General features: G+C 38.8%; 1 protein-coding gene across 1 annotated transcript; it reads right to left on the bottom strand.

The window, feature by feature from the left end:
• Positions 1-1,284: 1,284 nt before the first annotated feature.
• On the bottom strand, positions 1,285-17,389 carry LYPLA1 (lysophospholipase 1). The gene is made up of 9 exons (XM_060775312.2): positions 17,171-17,389; positions 12,780-12,811; positions 12,269-12,334; positions 11,054-11,101; positions 9,601-9,671; positions 8,850-8,923; positions 6,428-6,529; positions 4,678-4,854; positions 1,285-3,954 (listed from the first exon to the last, which is right to left on the bottom strand). Exons 1-9 carry the CDS (start codon positions 17,237-17,239, stop codon positions 3,901-3,903), a joined length of 693 nt encoding a protein of 230 aa, XP_060631295.2. The 5' UTR covers positions 17,240-17,389; the 3' UTR covers positions 1,285-3,900.
• Positions 17,390-18,001: the final 612 nt, after the last annotated feature.

Raw genomic sequence — 18,001 nt, 5'->3', positions numbered from 1 at the left:
ACCTCACAACCTCTGAGGATGCCTGCCATAGATGTGGGCAAAACATCAAGATAGAATGCTTCTGGAACATGGCTATACAGCCCGGAAAACTCACAGCAACCCTGTTATATAATGTCTTGTTGCTGTCAGATTTTCAATGCTCAATAGAGACACGCAAAAGTATCTGAGGGCTCTTCCAGACAGACCCAATATCCCAGGATCTGATCCCAGTTTTTTTTTTTGTTTTTTTGCTTTAAACTAGATTATATGAGTCTGCACCGCCAGGTAATCTGGGATAAACAGAAAACCTGGGATCATATCCTGGGATATAGGGCCTGTCTGGAAGGGCTCTGTAAGAATTTCAGCTACTTTGTTCAAATGGTTTGGGATGCTGTCTGTTCCTATACCTTTCGTCTAAGAAAAAAAGCCTACTTTAGCAGGGCTTGAAGGACTCCATGAGTTTCATAGGGTTTTCTTAAGCCCCTTCCACACAGCTCAATAAAATCCCACAATATCTCCTTTGAACTGTAATACAAAATTATAAAATGTTCTGTTTCTGGTGCAATTCTTAGGTTTTAAAGATTTTAATCATCCTGTGGACCACCCTCTTTAGTCTAGTTCAATTCAAGGTATACATATACAGTAGTTCATCTATAAAGTTGTGAATACCTGAGCATAAGATGCATGAAATCCAGATATGTATATTAAGAATTGGTTAATGCTGCCAGTTTTCTAATGACAATGGCAAACTGCAAGACTTCTCAGACTTAGCTCTAGGAAGTAGAAGGAAGCTCTCAGGGAAGATACATAAGTAGCACACAGGTGGCACAATGCAATTCCACTTTATCCCCTGTAAGAAAATGTGAAGGTTTTATCCTTATTGATCCCAAGACATGGAGCTTCGGGTAAGAATGCTCACAATGTGCATGTAATTCTTGCCCATGGCCTCTAGCCTTCTACACATGCATCGGTCCTAAGGGGAAGCAAAAGCACACCATCACATCTTCCCTATTTCTTCTTGGTTGCCTTGCAAAACTGAACATGAAAGTATGGTGGTGGCCCCAAAGGCACCCTTCTCCAAGCCATTCTATCTTACAACCAACCCTTGGTGGTAGGCATGAGCAAGCTAATTGTAGATGCCAAATATTGCTTCATATTTGTAATTTCTGTATGCCATTCATTATTCTCTGAGTTTACCAAAAGCCACCACTATTGTTTCCCCCATGTTTTTAATCTGGAATATTTTCCCCTTTTTATATTTTAGAGCTGCAGAATTTACTCGACTTCAAAAATTAGTCCACATACTGATTGTTCTCAATTTATTTCACAGTAAGAGAAATTTTACAATTTTCAACTACCAGAAAGCCATTTTAACAACAGATTTCTCACCATAAATAATATAAAATTTTAACTATGGGTTTCTACAACTTGAAATGAAAGAAAGCCAAATTAATGTTCCTGTTTATAAAATATTGTGGCCTCAATATATGGCTTCATTAACTTCCTATACATACATTCTTAAAATTATATTCGAGTTAATAGCACCTGTTTATATAAAAAAGATGCATTTTGCAGTTTAATGAAGTACAATGCAATGCACTTCATTAAGGCAAACATTTAATTAACAAATTTAAAATACAAGTTACAGAGTACAGTATTCTTTTCAGCAATTCACTGTATTGACCATTATACAATACTTCAGGAAAAACTAAAGGCTACATCCTATCTGCAGCAATCCTAATGACATCATTAGTTTTGCCTTTGTCACAGCATTTTGCTATGATTTACAATACAATTAATATTTATTAGCAAGTTGGCAAGTACATATTTCACACAAATACTTCAGTTAAAAGTAATTTAATACTGAATAAAGATTTTGGCAGAATGTTAGACACTAAATTTCAAATTGATCTAAACATTTTGTTAGAATACCACCAGTGTGATTTCAGTAGTTTGACACAACACATTTAATGTAATTATGCTATTATTATACTAAATCGAAATTCCAACTTGCAGTTCTCTTCATTAAGAGAAAAACTGATATTTGCAGTAACTCCATAAGAGATGTTTTCACCAGGCCATCTTCAGTAAAGAAAGCAGGGTTTTGAGAATGGTGCAAGATTACTATTTTCCAGTAAACAAACACAGGATGAATATTGAGCAATGTTACAATGTTAAAATACTCAAATCAGGTTTATACAGACTCTTTTTGCAGAGGTCTCCAGCATATAAATATTAGAAGGAAGGATTAAAGACATTTACTGCCTTTAAGTGTCACATTCCCTTTAGAACTATCTTGAATAGTAATATTTTAAACTACAAAGAGAGAACTTTGCATATTTTAGTTCTCCATTCAACTGCTTTTTTGCAGCACACAGAAAACCAGTGTTTCAGAGGAAGCTAGATTCAAATTTCCCTAATGGGCAAGGAATGTTATTTTAAGATCTAGACAAGGTTCCTAAAATACGATTTTCAGCTAGCATTCTCAGTTAATACAATCCATAGATATTTTTGCTTCTCAATGTTGATGGTATGTAGATGGCTCCCAGTCTATAGGCTGTAAAAAGCCTAGCAAGAGTCAAGGAATGTGACAAAAAGTAGTATGAATTGAAATCATAACACAGATACAAGAAGTGCCAGTTGGCAAGATCAAATCACAAATATTTTAGGGCATTTCAATTGTCAAAACAAGCATTTTAATTAAATTCTTGTTTTGACAGCCAATGTAATAAGGTGGCTAAGATTCATGTGTATGAAAATAGAGACTCAAACCTAGCAAGAATAACTTCAACATTATACTAGTAATTTCACATCAATCAATAACATCATATTATCATGATAAGGGCTGAACATATTGCAGTCCCCACCAACACTAAATTTGCAAATCCAGTTGTAGAACTCTGAAGCTTGTATTATACATATTGCTGAGAAAGGTTTGTTTGTACCCAGCATATCTTGAGACAGAATATTTTCTTTTTCTCAGTCATTTGCTAAAGCTTATGATTTGGTATACTGAGGGAAAATACATTTTCTCCTTTGACTCTTAGAAGTTACCAAAGAAAAACACTGTATCATCCAATAAGATACACTTATGTGAGGTGATGAATGATTTTCATTTTCATTTCTGGCACCAGCCTACTATAGAGTCCTTGCATACTTAATAGTTTGAGGGCTGATTTCTCTAAAGCAGAAGAATTTTTTCCTAAACCATATAAAATGTTTCCTTCATGATTTTAATTTCTCAATTAAGCAGTTTGCCAGACTACTCAGGAAAACCTCTAAGAACTTGAATTTTGCAGTTTACTAGGAATTATAATGACATATTTTTGTGTTTTCCGTCTTTATCTGAATGACAGCTGAGCCCATACAGATCAGACATTTTGTCTCAAGACCAGACACCTCTCAAAGTTTGAAAGTAGCCTAGCATACACTTAATGAGTATCTCATAGAGTTCAAAAATGCATAGGAATAAAAAATGAACAGTCTCTTCTTGTACATGCAATAATATTTTTGCCTTTGTCACAGCATCTGGGCTATGATATATAATTATGTTAATACTTATTCTACTACTGCAAGCTCATTGCGTTTATGGCATGTACAATACTTCAGTGCCAATTAGCAAGCATTAATAAAACAAATCTTGGAAAAGAACTGTTCTTTTTCAAACAATATTTAAAATAAGAGGCCTATCATTATCAATGGACAGTTTTAAATTTAAAGCACTCTGAAAGAGTATCCCAACACATCTTTCCTCTGCCATATATTTACATGACGGCCAGTGAAATTTGAAAAGAGCATCATTTTTCTTGAACAGATGCTATACAGTTAACACTGTAGGCACAGAGATGCCTTAGAAACAACTGCATGGGAAAAAAATCTTAATAAAGATGATGCTGGTGATTTAACAAGGCTCACAGAGTTTCAGTCAATTGGAGGTAGGTGCTTGTCAATGAACTGTTTAACATCCATCATTTCCTGTTCAAGGATTAAAAAACAAAAACCATCTAGTTAATTTATTAGTAACATTTCAAGAGTTATTCATAATATACTTCAAGGAAAAAAGGCATATAGTTTAATACTTTACAATGTAGGGAAATGTTTACTTTGATAAACAACATACTCCTTTTTGTTCCCATACTAAAATCAGATAGTTTTTATATGCAGATGTAAAAGTGCTATAATGAAAGGTATTTGGAAAAAATAGGACCCTAACGCATGAATAGTAAAGAAGCTAAACAATGTTGAAAATAGTAGTTTAAAAATAGTATTTTTAGTCTGCTGTCTGAGTATAAATTAGATTAAAATCTTGTCTGGGACATTCATTTACAAATACATGATTTTTTGAATTTTGAGATCTGATCGCTCTGTTTTCTTTATTAAAATCAACATGACGCCACTGATAAGACCACAGATTTACTTTAAGTGCCATATATTTCAGTGACAAAGAGAAGAGTACAGGTGTAAACAGTTTGGAGAAGTATTCATGCAGTGCATTGGAAGAACTGAACAGCGACAGATAAACAACACTTTGAAGCAGGAGTGGGGAATTTTTCATCTTCCAAAAGTTTTAGCCCACAGTTCCCATCAACTGCAGCTACTATGGTGCTCAAGGGCCATAGATGCTGAAACATCTTTCCAATGAGTCTACTCCCTCTAATTAAAACATTCAACTTTTTTTTCTTGTAAAACAGTCCTTACCTCAATACATGAGCTATGCATCATGCCTGAATATGTCTTGAAAGTTACATTGCCAGGATTTATCATAGTCTTTAATGTCTCAGAAGTGACAGAACCAAACATTAATGGGACTAAAGGATCACTGTCACCATGGCACTGAAGAATGGAAATGTCTTTGTTGACACAGTTGATGGGGCCCTATGAAAAAGTTAGAAAAATCTCAGATAATAATAAGTAAAAGATATGCTATTCAGTTAATTATTATTATACAGTACTTTTATTTCAGCCTTCTTCCAAGCAGCCAAGTTCATTCCATTACCCTTTCATCCATAAATCAACCTATTCACTTAGGCTGACAGGTACTAGCTTTTCAGTGTCATTTAGTCAACTTAATGTCTGGTGAGAATTACAATACAAATGTTCCTGGTCTAGCACCTCACCATTACACCAACATGGAGATCATATGGCTTGTGGCTACCATGAAGACTTCTGTACTCCCTAGCCTTCCCACAAGCATGTCAGTTTTGAACAGATTTAATCAAAAATTCAGTTTTCAGTCAAAAAATATCTGTGAACAGTTTGGGATTTAGGGGTGGGCATAGGGACAGACAAAATCCTGTCAAAAAGATGCTAGCTAAGTTCAAACACTGCTAGGGATACAGATTTGGAATCAAGGGAGATACTCTTTCAGATTTTCCAAATCCATTAAATGGTAATCATGACTTGGAATTTTCCTTGAGCAAATAAACCTCTGCTATTTAAGTGTAAAACAATTCCATCAAGGGATTTTTATCAGCTCCTGTCATATTTCACTCAATTGAATGAAAACAAATGTTGTTGTTGTTGTTCATTCGTTCAGTCGTTTCCGACTCTTTGTGACCTCATGGACCAGCCCACGCCAGAGCTCCCTGTCGGCCGTTACCACCCTCAGCTCCCTCAAGGTCAGTCCAGTCACTTCAAGGATACCATCCATCCATCTTGCCCTTGGTCGGCCCCTCTTCCTTTTGCCTTCCACTTTCCCCAGCATAATTGTCTTCTCTAGGCTTTCCTGTCTCCTCATGATGTGAAACAAATATTACAAGTTTCAAAATTAATCTGACATTTTAAAGGTTCAGCTATTTTAAAAGATTTTCATAGAAGTGATGCAAGTAGTATTTAATATTATCATATACAAAAACAAAGATTGTTTACTTTTAGTTTCTTTTTTTTGTCTAAGATGGCAATAAATAAAATATGAGATTTTCAATGGCTATTGATTAATCAGGATAGCTAATATCACTATTCCAGGCAGTATATCCTTGTGTATCAGTTGCTCGGGAATTTAAGCAACAAGTGAAACTGCTTCAATGTCCTGATGGTGGGCCTCTCCAGGCAACTGTCTGTATGAACAGAAAGTTTGGGCTAGAAAAGCCTGTTCCAGCATAGCTGTTACTATACTCTGAATGTGTATTTATGTTCATAGTCTGAGTCCAGATTTATGCAAGATATTAGGATACTAAGTGAGTTTTATTATACTCTAAATAAATACAGTATAACACAATAACACTCACTTGGCATTCTAATATCTTGCATAAAATCATGGAACCCTTGGTTTAGGTTAGGCCACAAAAAGACGCTTGGAAATAAATAGTCTTTACATTACTATAAGGATAACTGGGAGAAATTTGCTTTCCTGTTATGCTTGTTGAATATAGAAATATGAAGTAAAGCTAACTATAATTTCAAAGTAGTGATCTCTGTTATTATAAATTCAAGGAAAACTGTATATCACCTGTGGAAAAGAAGTCCGCAGTGGAAGCCAACAGCTGAGTGCTACAACACCCCCCAACTTCTGATGCGTTGTGAGGGCTGTGTACAATGATAAAGCTCCTCCCTAAAGAAACCATATATAAAGTTTATTACTAAAGTTTTAAATCACATAATGACTAACAGCATTGTAAAATATGTTTTCAACTATGTTTCTAACCCAAACTGTATTTGTGCATTTTAAATGGTTATCAGAAAAGGAACTCAAATTGACCGCACACATACGTTTTAATCTACCCATATTTACTTGAGTCTAATGCACCATCGAATCTAATACACACCTCAATTTTCAAAACCCTGAAACAAAAAAAAAGTATTTGCTGCTGCCTGCTTAGAATTCATTATAAAAATGTGTTAAAACACAAAAGCTTCCAGCTATGGAAAAGAAAATCTTGGGATCCATCTATGCCAGGGGTCCTCAAACTTTTTAAACAGAGGGCCAGGTCACAGTCCCTGAAACTGTTGGAGGGCCGGATTGTAATTTGGAAAAAACATGAATGAATTCCAATGCACACTGCACGTATCTTTTTTGTAGTGCAAAAAACACTTAAAAACAATACAATAATTAAAATAAAGAACAATTTCAACAAACATAAAATTATTGGTATTTCAGTGAGAAGCGTGGGCCTACTTTTGGCTGATGAGATAGGATTGTTGTTATTGTTGTGTGCTTTCAAGTAGTTTCAGACTTAGATTGACCCTGAGTGAGGGCCGGGTAAATGATCTTGGAGGGCCGCATCTGGCCCCCGGGCCTTAGTTTGAGGACCCCTGATCTATGCTGTAGAATGAATCCACTTTAATTGCCTTGGTTCAATGCTATGGAATTCTGGGGGCTATAGTTGGACAAGGTTTTGAACTTTCTCTGCCAAAGAATACTAGTGCTTCACCAAACTACATATCCCAGGATTACATAGCATTGAGCCATGGCCATTTAATGAGAGATGACGTCTCTCAAAGAAGAGCTCCAGGTGCCACTCCTGAACCTTTGCTTTGGCCCAGTACTAAGATTACTGTATGATGTGAATCTAATACATACCCCAATTTTGGCAAGATCATTAAGCCAAAAAAGGTGAGCATTAAATTCAAGTAAATACGGTATTTACATCTATCATCCTCAAAACGTGTGCCCTCTTGAGTACATCACTCCCTCATATCTGCAATAACAACCTTATGAGTCACTTTCCACTGAATTATAGAATGTTTTCTAATGAACCCTGCCCTAAGAAAAACAATTTTTTATTAAGAAAATGTGCAACTTTGCAGATGATGTCCAACTCTGTCACTCTTTCCCACCTACTACTAAGGAGGCAGTTCAAGTCCTAAACTGGTGCTTGGTTGCTGTAACGGACTGAATGAGGGCAAGCAGATTGAAACTAAATCCAGACAAGACAGTGGTACTCCTGGTCAGTTGAAAGGCCGAACAGGCCATAGGGTTACAGCCTGTGCTTGACGAGGTTACACTCCCACTGTAGGCGCAGGTTCGCTTGGGAGTGATCCTGGACTCATAGCCTGGAACCCCAGGTCTCGGCGGTGGTCAGGGGAGCTTTTGCACAATTAAAACTTGTGCGCCAGCTGCGCCCGTACCTTGGGAAGTCTGACTTGGCCATGGTGGTCCACGCTCTGGTTACATCCCGTATAGACTACTGCAATGCTCTCTATGTGGGGTTGCCTCTGAAGAGTGCCGGGAAGCTGCAACTAGTCCAACGTGCTGCAGCCAGATTACTGACAGGAGCGGGGTACAGGGAGCACACAACTCCTTTGTTGCATCAGCTCCACTGGCTGCAAATTAGCTTCTGAGCACAATTCAAAGTGCTGGTGTTGACCTACAAAACTCCAAACGGTTCCGGCCCAGTTTACCTGTCCGAATGGATTCTCCCCTATGAACCATCAAGGTTGCTAAGATCTTCTGGAGGGGCCCTGCTCTCGGTCCCACCACATTCACAATCGCGTCTGGTGGGGACGAGAGACAGAGCCTTCTCGGTGGTGGCCCTCCACCTGTAGAACTCTCTCCCGATGGAGATTAGACCTGCCCCTTCCTTCCTGATCTTCAGAAAGCTAGTGAAATCCTGGCTCTGGGACAGAGCATTCCCAGAAAAATTAGTTGAGTTCAGCAATAACCTAATAACCACTGACCACACTGGCAGATTGAGATGAACGTGATTTTATCTTGGCGATTTAGCTTATATGTATTTATTTTGTTTGTATTTTAACTTATGTTATTATGTTTTTAGTTGTATTTGTGTATTGATTTTCTGTTGTTAGTCGGTCTGAGTCCCTCTACGGAGGCAGAGAAGATCGGGGATATAAAAGTTTTAAATAAATAAATAAACTTTCTTTTGATGTATCTTCTATGGAATCTCAACAAGTGGAGGAGAACATAGTTTTACCTGAGAAAATCCTCCCAGTATTATTCTGTTTGAAGGTATTCCATTTCTTACTTCTTGCTCTATAAGTGCTTTCACTGCAAAAAAAGTCTAGTTGTTAATGAAGGTAAAAAATACAAATGACTGTCATGTAAAAAACTATATAGCGGCAGTAAAAAGTAGATATGATTCTCAGACCAAAGGGGTGGGGACTATGCATGACATATCACTCATTCGGGTACTTTAGTAATCTTTAATCACAGTTGTATCCACAATTATACACATTCTGTATAAGCCATCATCTTTAAAGTATGAAGCATACACTGCCTTCTCTTTTCAGGAAAGTGATGTTTTTAGACCAGGACATTGTCCCTAAATCTTGCAGCACTTCCAGCTTCTCCATTGTGATATTCCACTATAGCTTTTTACAAAGATCCTAACTGCAGCCATCAGCTGTTTTATTCCATTGCCTTGTCATTGCTTTAAACAAGGTTTACATCTCAAACTTGACCTTAAGTAATCATTCAGATACAGAAACAAAGATTTCAATAAACCAATGGAAAGAAGTCAGAAGATTCTATTAATAATATAAATTACAGAACTGACCCAACATATCCACAGGATTAAAACACTCTTCCTGGTACATGAGGCTTTATGCAAGTTAGAGACAACTTTACATAATAACTAACTGCAATTAGAAATCAATCTAACATTTTTAAATTCTGAAGGAATTAACCTTTTTTTTTATTAAGTACAACAGTGATATGGAATATACCATTCTCTGATGCCTGCTTGATCCCAGCTTCATCCTCCTGTGAATCTGGAGCCAGTCCAATAATATCAAACCTTAAATAAAGCAGTTGCTCTGTTATATTACTCAGGTCTGCAAACAGGGGCATACCTTATAAAACAATATTAGAAAAGTCAAATAGTTCAATCTAGTACAATAAATACCAAGAATTCTTAAGATGTGAGGATATATGTGAAAAAATATCAGAAGACAGACAGAGCCAAATATATTTTGAGATGTTGCAATATATATTCCATATGTATGTATTTCAGTTAACGTGGGAACTCACAACAGTTTTGAATAGGTTCTAAAACTGTGTCTTACTATGCTATGGAAAGGAACTGGAGAAACGTGAATGCACAGCATAACTCAAATAAAGCCATAGGGTGGGAGAAGTTTGCCCAAGAAATAGCACTTTCCCTCTGTCCTTCCATATGAAATAGCATGTGCCCATGTATATCTGCTCTCATGGTCCTCTGAACATAAGAGAAGAAGAAGTAAAGGAAAGGGCAGGGCAGGGAAATATAATTAAGAAAAGAAGAAATCAACAAAACGTGGCACAGAAAAACATGAAAGATGACCTAAAGCAGTGGTTCTCAACCTGTGGGTCCCCAGGTATTTTGACCTACAACTCCCAGAAATCCCAGCCAGTTTACCAGCTGTTAGGATTTCTGGGAATTGAAGACCAAGACATTGGGTTGAGAACCACTGACCTAAAGGATTAAAAGCTGTATGTTTGTAATAGGAAAAGCTTGCTGGGCAGAAATAGCACTCGGCAGTGGAGGTACATGATCAGAAGACACGGATAGTGATGGGAAAAAAAAGTTGATATGAATATGAAGAAGACTGAAAATCTGAGGAAGATCTGTTGGGTGGATGAAGTTGAAGAAAAGAGGAGATGAAAAAAAGAGATGGGATTGAACGGAACATGACTATAATTGCCAATTTGTCTAGCAGGGCTCCTGTGCTTTTATAGATATAATATAATAAATTTAGATTTTCTACATCTAGTAGAAAAGGCTCCTGTTATACATTGCATTTTGTGCAGATTTTAAAAGCACCAGCCAGTTATTCAACTCTCACAAGTTTTACAAACATGTTGAATTGAAAACCGACTGTTATTTTATTTCTTGGCTTACTGCTGTGCTTTTCAACAGTTCCTACTTACAATGAGGCTTCACACAATTAAGTACAATATTTGCTAACAAATAGTGTAGAAATCTAAACTTTCTTCATTTCTTCTTGCCATCTGCTGTCAAAGACAGAGAAACAGATGGCAGCCATTTTCATCCATCATTTTACCAAATAGTAGCCAACACAAATCTTCTCATATTTCCTTCAATATAACAAATATAGTTCTTAAGGATATGAGATTGCATGGTCAGAAGTAGAGAAGACGATAAGCACCCAAAACTCACCCATTTTCTTTATTACTTACCAAGAAGGCATGGCCATATTCATGTTTAAAGAAACCGGCATAACTGGCCTAGAAATTGAAGAAAAGTTAAACACAGAAAGACCCTGAATCTTGAAAAATACAAAACTTGGTAAATGTCATGAAAACTATCACTTGCTCCCTGTAAGACAATGATTGTCATGATGACAGATGAGTTTCCTGAGTGAGGATGAAGGAGAGAGGAAAAAGTATTACTTTGCCTTCTTCCTTCTGTTCAAATGCCTGCCCTGCCTTAACTTAGTGACCTTCCCAGACAGTATATTGAATTACATGTACTGCTCCATTTGTGTACTTTAACACAGCAAGTAGCTAAGCAAAATATATATCAAAAGTTTTACTTTTGGGGGTTGTTTCTATCATGGAACATAAGACATGCTGTATTAAAGTCTTCCCCCTACTTTTTCAACTGTAGTTCCTAATGTGACTAATACAGAGCATATCAAAACTAGATTTGGGGGAAAAGATAAAACTACTTCTGAAAGATTTCATCCAGGCTGTCTTTCTAGAAAAAAAAGCACATTAATTAATAATTCTGGATTCCTTATGTGTTCTTGAGATCCTCATTGTCAGCCTTACCCCATCACATCCTACATCTGTTACCACAAACACTGCTCTCATGGGTCCAAACCAACATTTGAGAAATTGAATCCTTCAACAAAAATAGTTATAAGCTATTTGGAAAAAATGTATTGTCGAAGGCTTTCATGGCTGAAATCACTGGGTTGTTGTAGATTTTTTCGGGCTATATGGCCATGTTCGAGAGGCATTCTCTCTCCTATTTTGAAAAACATGCACTTAATTTGACAACATCCAGATCCTCTTCTTAGGGTTTAACTTTAGTGATTTGATATAGGCATCACTTCTAGTCTAATAACTAGTAACCACAATAACAACATGGGAAACATAATTTACTGGTCAGTGTCTGCTCCATGATGCAGATGCACATCACAATTTACTTGCACGAAAGTGATGCTCATTTCTGCCAAATAAGCAAACACAGGACACTTGGGGAAAAACCAACTAGGCCTAGGTAAAACTGTTAAATTGTATTTACTGGCAATAATGAATACTTTATGAAGAACCACAGCTATTTATTGGTTCTTACAGAAAGCCATTAAGATTTTGTTACTCTCTGTTATTCTCTATTAGCAATTTAATCTTGTTGGGAAACTAGCCAGAAAACATGAAAGTACTTACGCATGTGGGCAAATATACTTTATGTGTGGGCTTCGAATGCCAGCAAATGCTTCTGCCCACCCATGCCTGTTGGAACATGCAGAACAAATGATCATTCAAATTCTTTCATTAATACTCAAATTAAAGTTTTGTAATCTCCACAGCTTTCTCCCCCCAAAAAAACCCAAAGGCAATACAGATATAACATGACCATTAGAAATCCCAAAAGCAAGGATTGTAAAAGTTGTTTAAGTAAAACTCCAGCTACCATTTGGTGTCATACAAGAACATCATGACCTGTGGTTGAGGGCCATTCCAAAGAGAAAGGGAAAAACCAGTACTGCTCCAGTGATCCAGCTGGCCCTGACTGCCACTGCCACCACATCCCACCCAGGCATTTCGGAAAGGCCCGAAGCAGCACCATTTTTGGAGTTAATTTTCCGACAAACATTTCTATATTTATACATGAGTATGTACTGTAAGGGGCGTTTTCAAAGGGCGGGGTCACACAACATGCAAATTGTTTACTTACCCAGTATCTCCTAATCCATGAAGAAATATAACCTAGAAAACAATGGCATAAAGATGAGTATTAATGTAAAAGATTACATGGCTAAAAGCCTGTGTGAATAGATCTTATTCTTCAGTACAGCACTTGCTTTTGAGCACTCACATATATTCTTGTGATCTGTGCAATAAACCTTGATGAAGGTAGCTTGTATGATCAGGATTGAAGGCATCAGGGCCAACAAGACCATTTAACTGAGGCTCTTGCACAAGCGCTAGGCCCCAGCTGTAATCTTGCTAACAACTTTTATGGCAAAAACTGCACCCTCATCTGATACACAAAGGTATCTATCTATAGCTACATATACACATGCAATGATAGAAGTATGAAAGGTAGATTATTATAAAGGTTACAAAAATAATGGCATCTATAAAAGTTTGCTACTAATAAACGCTTTAAAATATTTCCATATCTCCTTAGTTAGAATTCAGATTGTTATGCTGATTTCATCCTTTCTGTACTCTAACAAATTGTCTTCTTGACTTTTAAAAAAGTATTGAATAACTTTTTTATAACTACTGATATTCAGAACTCTCACTAGTGAAGACACTTGTTGAAATGTGTCTGTTAAACAAGCTCTTCTAGGGCATTCAAAACTGACTTTGTTTGGTACAATGCCAATACAATGCATTTTGGCTTGTGTTCTGTTATTGTTCTCTTGATGAGCTCCCTCCACATCATTATTTGCTTACTCATATAAGAAGCATTCATCAGCAATAGTTATCTTGAAATCTGGGACACTTCCAAGGAAAAATGCAGAGGACAGTGCTGCGCGTACTTTAGGACTAAAACTATGGGGCAAGCAGGGAGGAGTAATCCAACAATGAAATGCAGAAAAAATTACCCATCAAACAAAGCTACTGTTATTTACAAACACCTTTTAAGCAACTTCCATTTGGCCTCCATATCACATGAAGAAATCCTTAGGTCTTGCACTTGTGGTATATTGGGTGGTATATATAATAAGATTTCTAGAAATCAGAAATCTATTGGCATCATTAATATACAGGGTTAGTCAAAATGAATAGGCCAATAAGAAAATTAATTGTACCCGAATTGGCCTATTCATTTTGACTAACCCTGTACTTGTGATTTAGACTGATAAGGTCTAACTAACTGTAAGTTTTCCAAATAGGAAACAAAGTGTGAATACTCATAACCAGTTACCAATAAGAAACTGGATGCTGCTTTATATGTCCATGTTTGTTTCCTTTTATTATTGTAGGATATATATAGGATCAAACCAATCATTATCTGACATCATATGCCCTTAAGAGAAATGACTACATATTTTTCCTTTCCTAATGAGCACAATCAGGGCCAAGAGTCACACCAGCCTAACAAAAACCTGGATGCCACCTGGATTTCTTAAAATTAGAAAAAAGCTGAGAAATATCCAGCAGCAAGAGAATCACATGAAAAGCCTTGAGAACTCAAATGTTTTCATTCATTCTCAAGAACGGTTGATTTTGGACTTTCCTGTATGGTAACTAACACTAAAATAATTCATTTAACTAGTTCAGTTTTGGTTGTTTTAATCTATATTTTCACATTCACGCAGTTTGGAAAAAGGTAAGAGGTGATGAAGTGTGATACTGCAGCGAAATGTTTCATCCAATGAGAACATGAACATGCAGGCTTCTTTCTGAAAACATTTTGAACAATTTGTGTCACGCTCCCAACACTCAGGCTGCATCTCCACAGTATAATTAATGCAATTTAACACCACTTTAACTGCTATGGCCCAAGGCTATGGATCCTGGGAGTTCTACTTTGGTGAGGCACCAGCATTATTTAGCAGAGCAAAATAATTCCTAAGATTCCATAGCATAGAGTCATGCAGTTAAAGTGGTGCCAAACTGTATAAACCCCTTTTTTCCCAGCTCCAGCAGACCTCACCTCTGAGGAAGCTTGCCATAGATGCAGGCGAAACGTCAGGAGAAATGCCTCTAGAACATGGCCATATAGCCCGAAAAAACCCACAAGAACTGAGTGTATTAATTCTACTGTAGAGATGCACCCTTAGTTCTGATTTTATTTCTACTTAAACACCACTGATTCCCCACTTACCCCCACGTGCCAATAAGGCAAAATACATGGTTTGGGATCTTGAAGAGTGGCACTAAGGTTATTACTTATATATTGGTAAAAATTAGGACAACAGAATCTGAAGTAAGGTGGTTGAATGGCCCTCGATTTCTCTGAGCATTTTTAAGTCCAAAGTGCTAAAATGTTCTTCTAGAAGACAAGAATTTGCAAGTGTACTCCTGACATCGTAGCACCGGTCTTTCTTTAGCTGGTTTCTGGAACTGCCTGAGGCAGGCATATCTACATCAGTGCTGCTTACTCAAAGCGGTGTGTAGGTGCCACTGCATTGCCTGTCTGACTGTAGTGTGTTTCCAGGAAGGAAAGCAAAAATTATAGTCAATGAGTACAAACAGGATACTGATCCCTGGCACCTTGGAGGAAAAGTTACAATTGTTGTCCTCTCTTCAGATAGCTTTGGAGGCACTGATCTGCACTATAAGGAGCATTTCATGTTAAACCTAAAGATACAAGCAGGTGGCCAGAGCAAAATCCCAGACTTAAAGGGGAAGTAGGGGTACCAAAATCTTACCAAGTGTTTGAACTTTCTAGTAATAACCACTATGCTAGAAGGAAGAATGAAAAAAATATTTCACTAGAAAAGAAGGATGGATATAATTATACACGGTGTTTCAAAACAATGGACCCAATTTCAAAGCAGTCTAGTTCACAATGGCAGCATATTACAATTGCACAAAAAGTTATGGTACTGTTTTATTATATGGGCAGAGGCCACAAGGAAGGCGCTAGACAGAGAAGGATAATCCATTTTATGGGGGGAGTTGAAGTCCAAAACACCTGGAGGGCCCAAGTTTGCCCATGCCTGATCTAACAGCATAGAACCACAGCCAAACTGCATCAGTTCTGCCGTGCAGATTCACCCTTATGGTTGGCCAAGGGAGTACCACTCTAGACATAATTCAGTAATTTCAACTACCATTTTCACTGGTTATTCCCCTTCCCCACTTCCCATTTCAGAAACAAGGGTTGCTTTCACAATGGGGACATGGGTGGGGGGTATAACAGGGAACCGGTTTTACTCCTTCAAATACCCCCCCCGGACTATCTTTCTGTCTAGCGCCCTCTTGTGGCCTCCACCTGGATAATGGAACAGTGCCAAAGTTAGGAACAGTTATCAAGTTTTGCTAATCATTTTGGATGAAAAAAATCTTTAAAATAACCTGGCAAATGAAGAATATCTCATTACGCCTTATGTCTTGGGAAGGACTGAGGCTAGAGGCTGCTTGTGCTCTGGAAGAGACATCTCGTGATAATCATTTGAAGCTCTGTGTCCTTTGCAACTCTATGCCAGACCCTTTCAATTGGTATGAGTTTCATTCCTGGGCAGTTCTTGTTTGCAGAATTTCAAATACAGGAATTTCAAATCAGATCCATCTTTTTGAAAAACCCAGTACATGATTGTTTTCTGTTCAAAAGATGAGAAGTCGACACAATGGGATTGCTTGGGGGTGAGGGAATAACATTATTGGGAGCTAACACTGTACAAATGTTAGGAACTACTGTTTAAGGATCCATACGTTTCTGTATATATGAGTCCCTTTTCTTTTTTGTTGTTAAACATGCAATATGCTCTGTATTGACCTTACTGAGAGGCAAGGAAGATGCCAAGCGACCTCCTGAACTATACCAAGCCATGGGGATGTGTCCACACTGCAACATTAAAGCAGTTTTCTACCACATTGATTACAAATTTTTAGTTTTTAAACCTTCTTTGACAGAAAGCCTTGGAGCTATAACAAGCCACAAATCCCAGAACTCTATAGCATTGAACCATGGTAGTTGAAATAACTGAATTATGTCTAGAGTGGTAATCCCCTGGCCAGCCATAGGGGTGAATCTACACCGCAGATCTGATGCAGTTTGGCCGTGGGCAAACTTGGGCCTCCAGTGTTTTGGACTTCAGCTCCCACAATTCCTAACAGCGTACCGGCTGTTAGGAATTGTGGGAGCTGAAGTCCAAAACACCTGGAGGGCCCAAGTTTGCCCATACCTGTGTTAGATTCTGGCATCTGCAGCTTAGAGTCTGAGAATGCTAAAGACCTTATCAAACTACAACTCCCAGAGTTCATGGCTCTGAGCCACAGAGAAGCAGGGGCGCGAGGCTTCTTTTCGTTACAGGGAGGCGGGGCCGGAGGGATCCTGCTCCCCGAGGCCTCCGAGGCCATTGGTCGGGCTGCCACACCCTCCCATGGCAGCCTCCGCGGAGGACTCTCAAGCGGCTTCTCTTCGGCTCCTTGGGCCTCACTCACCGCGGCAGTGGCCTTCCTGGCGGCCGGGATGATGGCGGGGAGCGGGGCGGACATGTTGTTGCCGCACATACACCGGCCTCCTCTTCTCCTCCTCCTCCGGCGGTGGCCAGTAGGAAACTGACAGATGGGGAGGCGGCCGAGTAGGGCGGGGGAAAGGGATTGGCGCGGATTAGGCGCTGCCCCGCCCCCCCTCACGCGCACGCCGTTAAACCCTGAGAGCAGCTGGGCGCGCGCGAGGCTCCGCCCCCTTGCCTCTCCCCGCCATAGGAAAGACGAGAGAGGGGGGCGTTGAAGGAGCGGCTTGAACTTCAACTCCCGTCATGCTTCACCGTAGGCTTCACTGGCTAGGGATGGCGGGAGTCGTAGTTTCAACTGCAACTGCAACTCCAGGCCGCCTTCTACCACTTTGGAGTGACTACTGGCATTTGTTTTGTGGCAAGAGGCCGGCGCTTGCTTGCAGACCCGACTTCACGGTGGCTCTTGATGCCCTCACGCGCACGCCCTGAGAGAAGCTGGGCGCGGCCTGGGCGCACGCCCCCTTGGCTCACCATAGGAAGGATTTATTTATGTATTTATCGTGTCAGGGGCGAACCAAACAGTTGTATTGCATTAAACAAACAGACAAAACACAAAGCTTGCAGACTTGGTATTCTATTAAATGTCCTTTGACCAGTATCTGGCCACTTGGAGTGCTTCTGGTGTTGCCTCAAGAAGGTCCTCCATTGTGCATGTGGCAGGGATGAGGTGGCATTGCAGCAGGTGGTCAGTGGTTTGCTCCTCTCCACACTCGCATGTCGAGGATTCCACTTTGTAGCCCCATTTCTTAAGATT

Source organism: Anolis sagrei, chromosome 4 (genome assembly GCF_037176765.1).
Source record: "Anolis sagrei isolate rAnoSag1 chromosome 4, rAnoSag1.mat, whole genome shotgun sequence".
In the NCBI taxonomy this organism is placed as follows: domain Eukaryota; kingdom Metazoa; phylum Chordata; class Lepidosauria; order Squamata; family Dactyloidae; genus Anolis; species Anolis sagrei.
The sequence above is the reverse complement of the archived record's forward strand: the minus strand, read 5'-3'. Positions and strand labels throughout refer to the sequence as shown.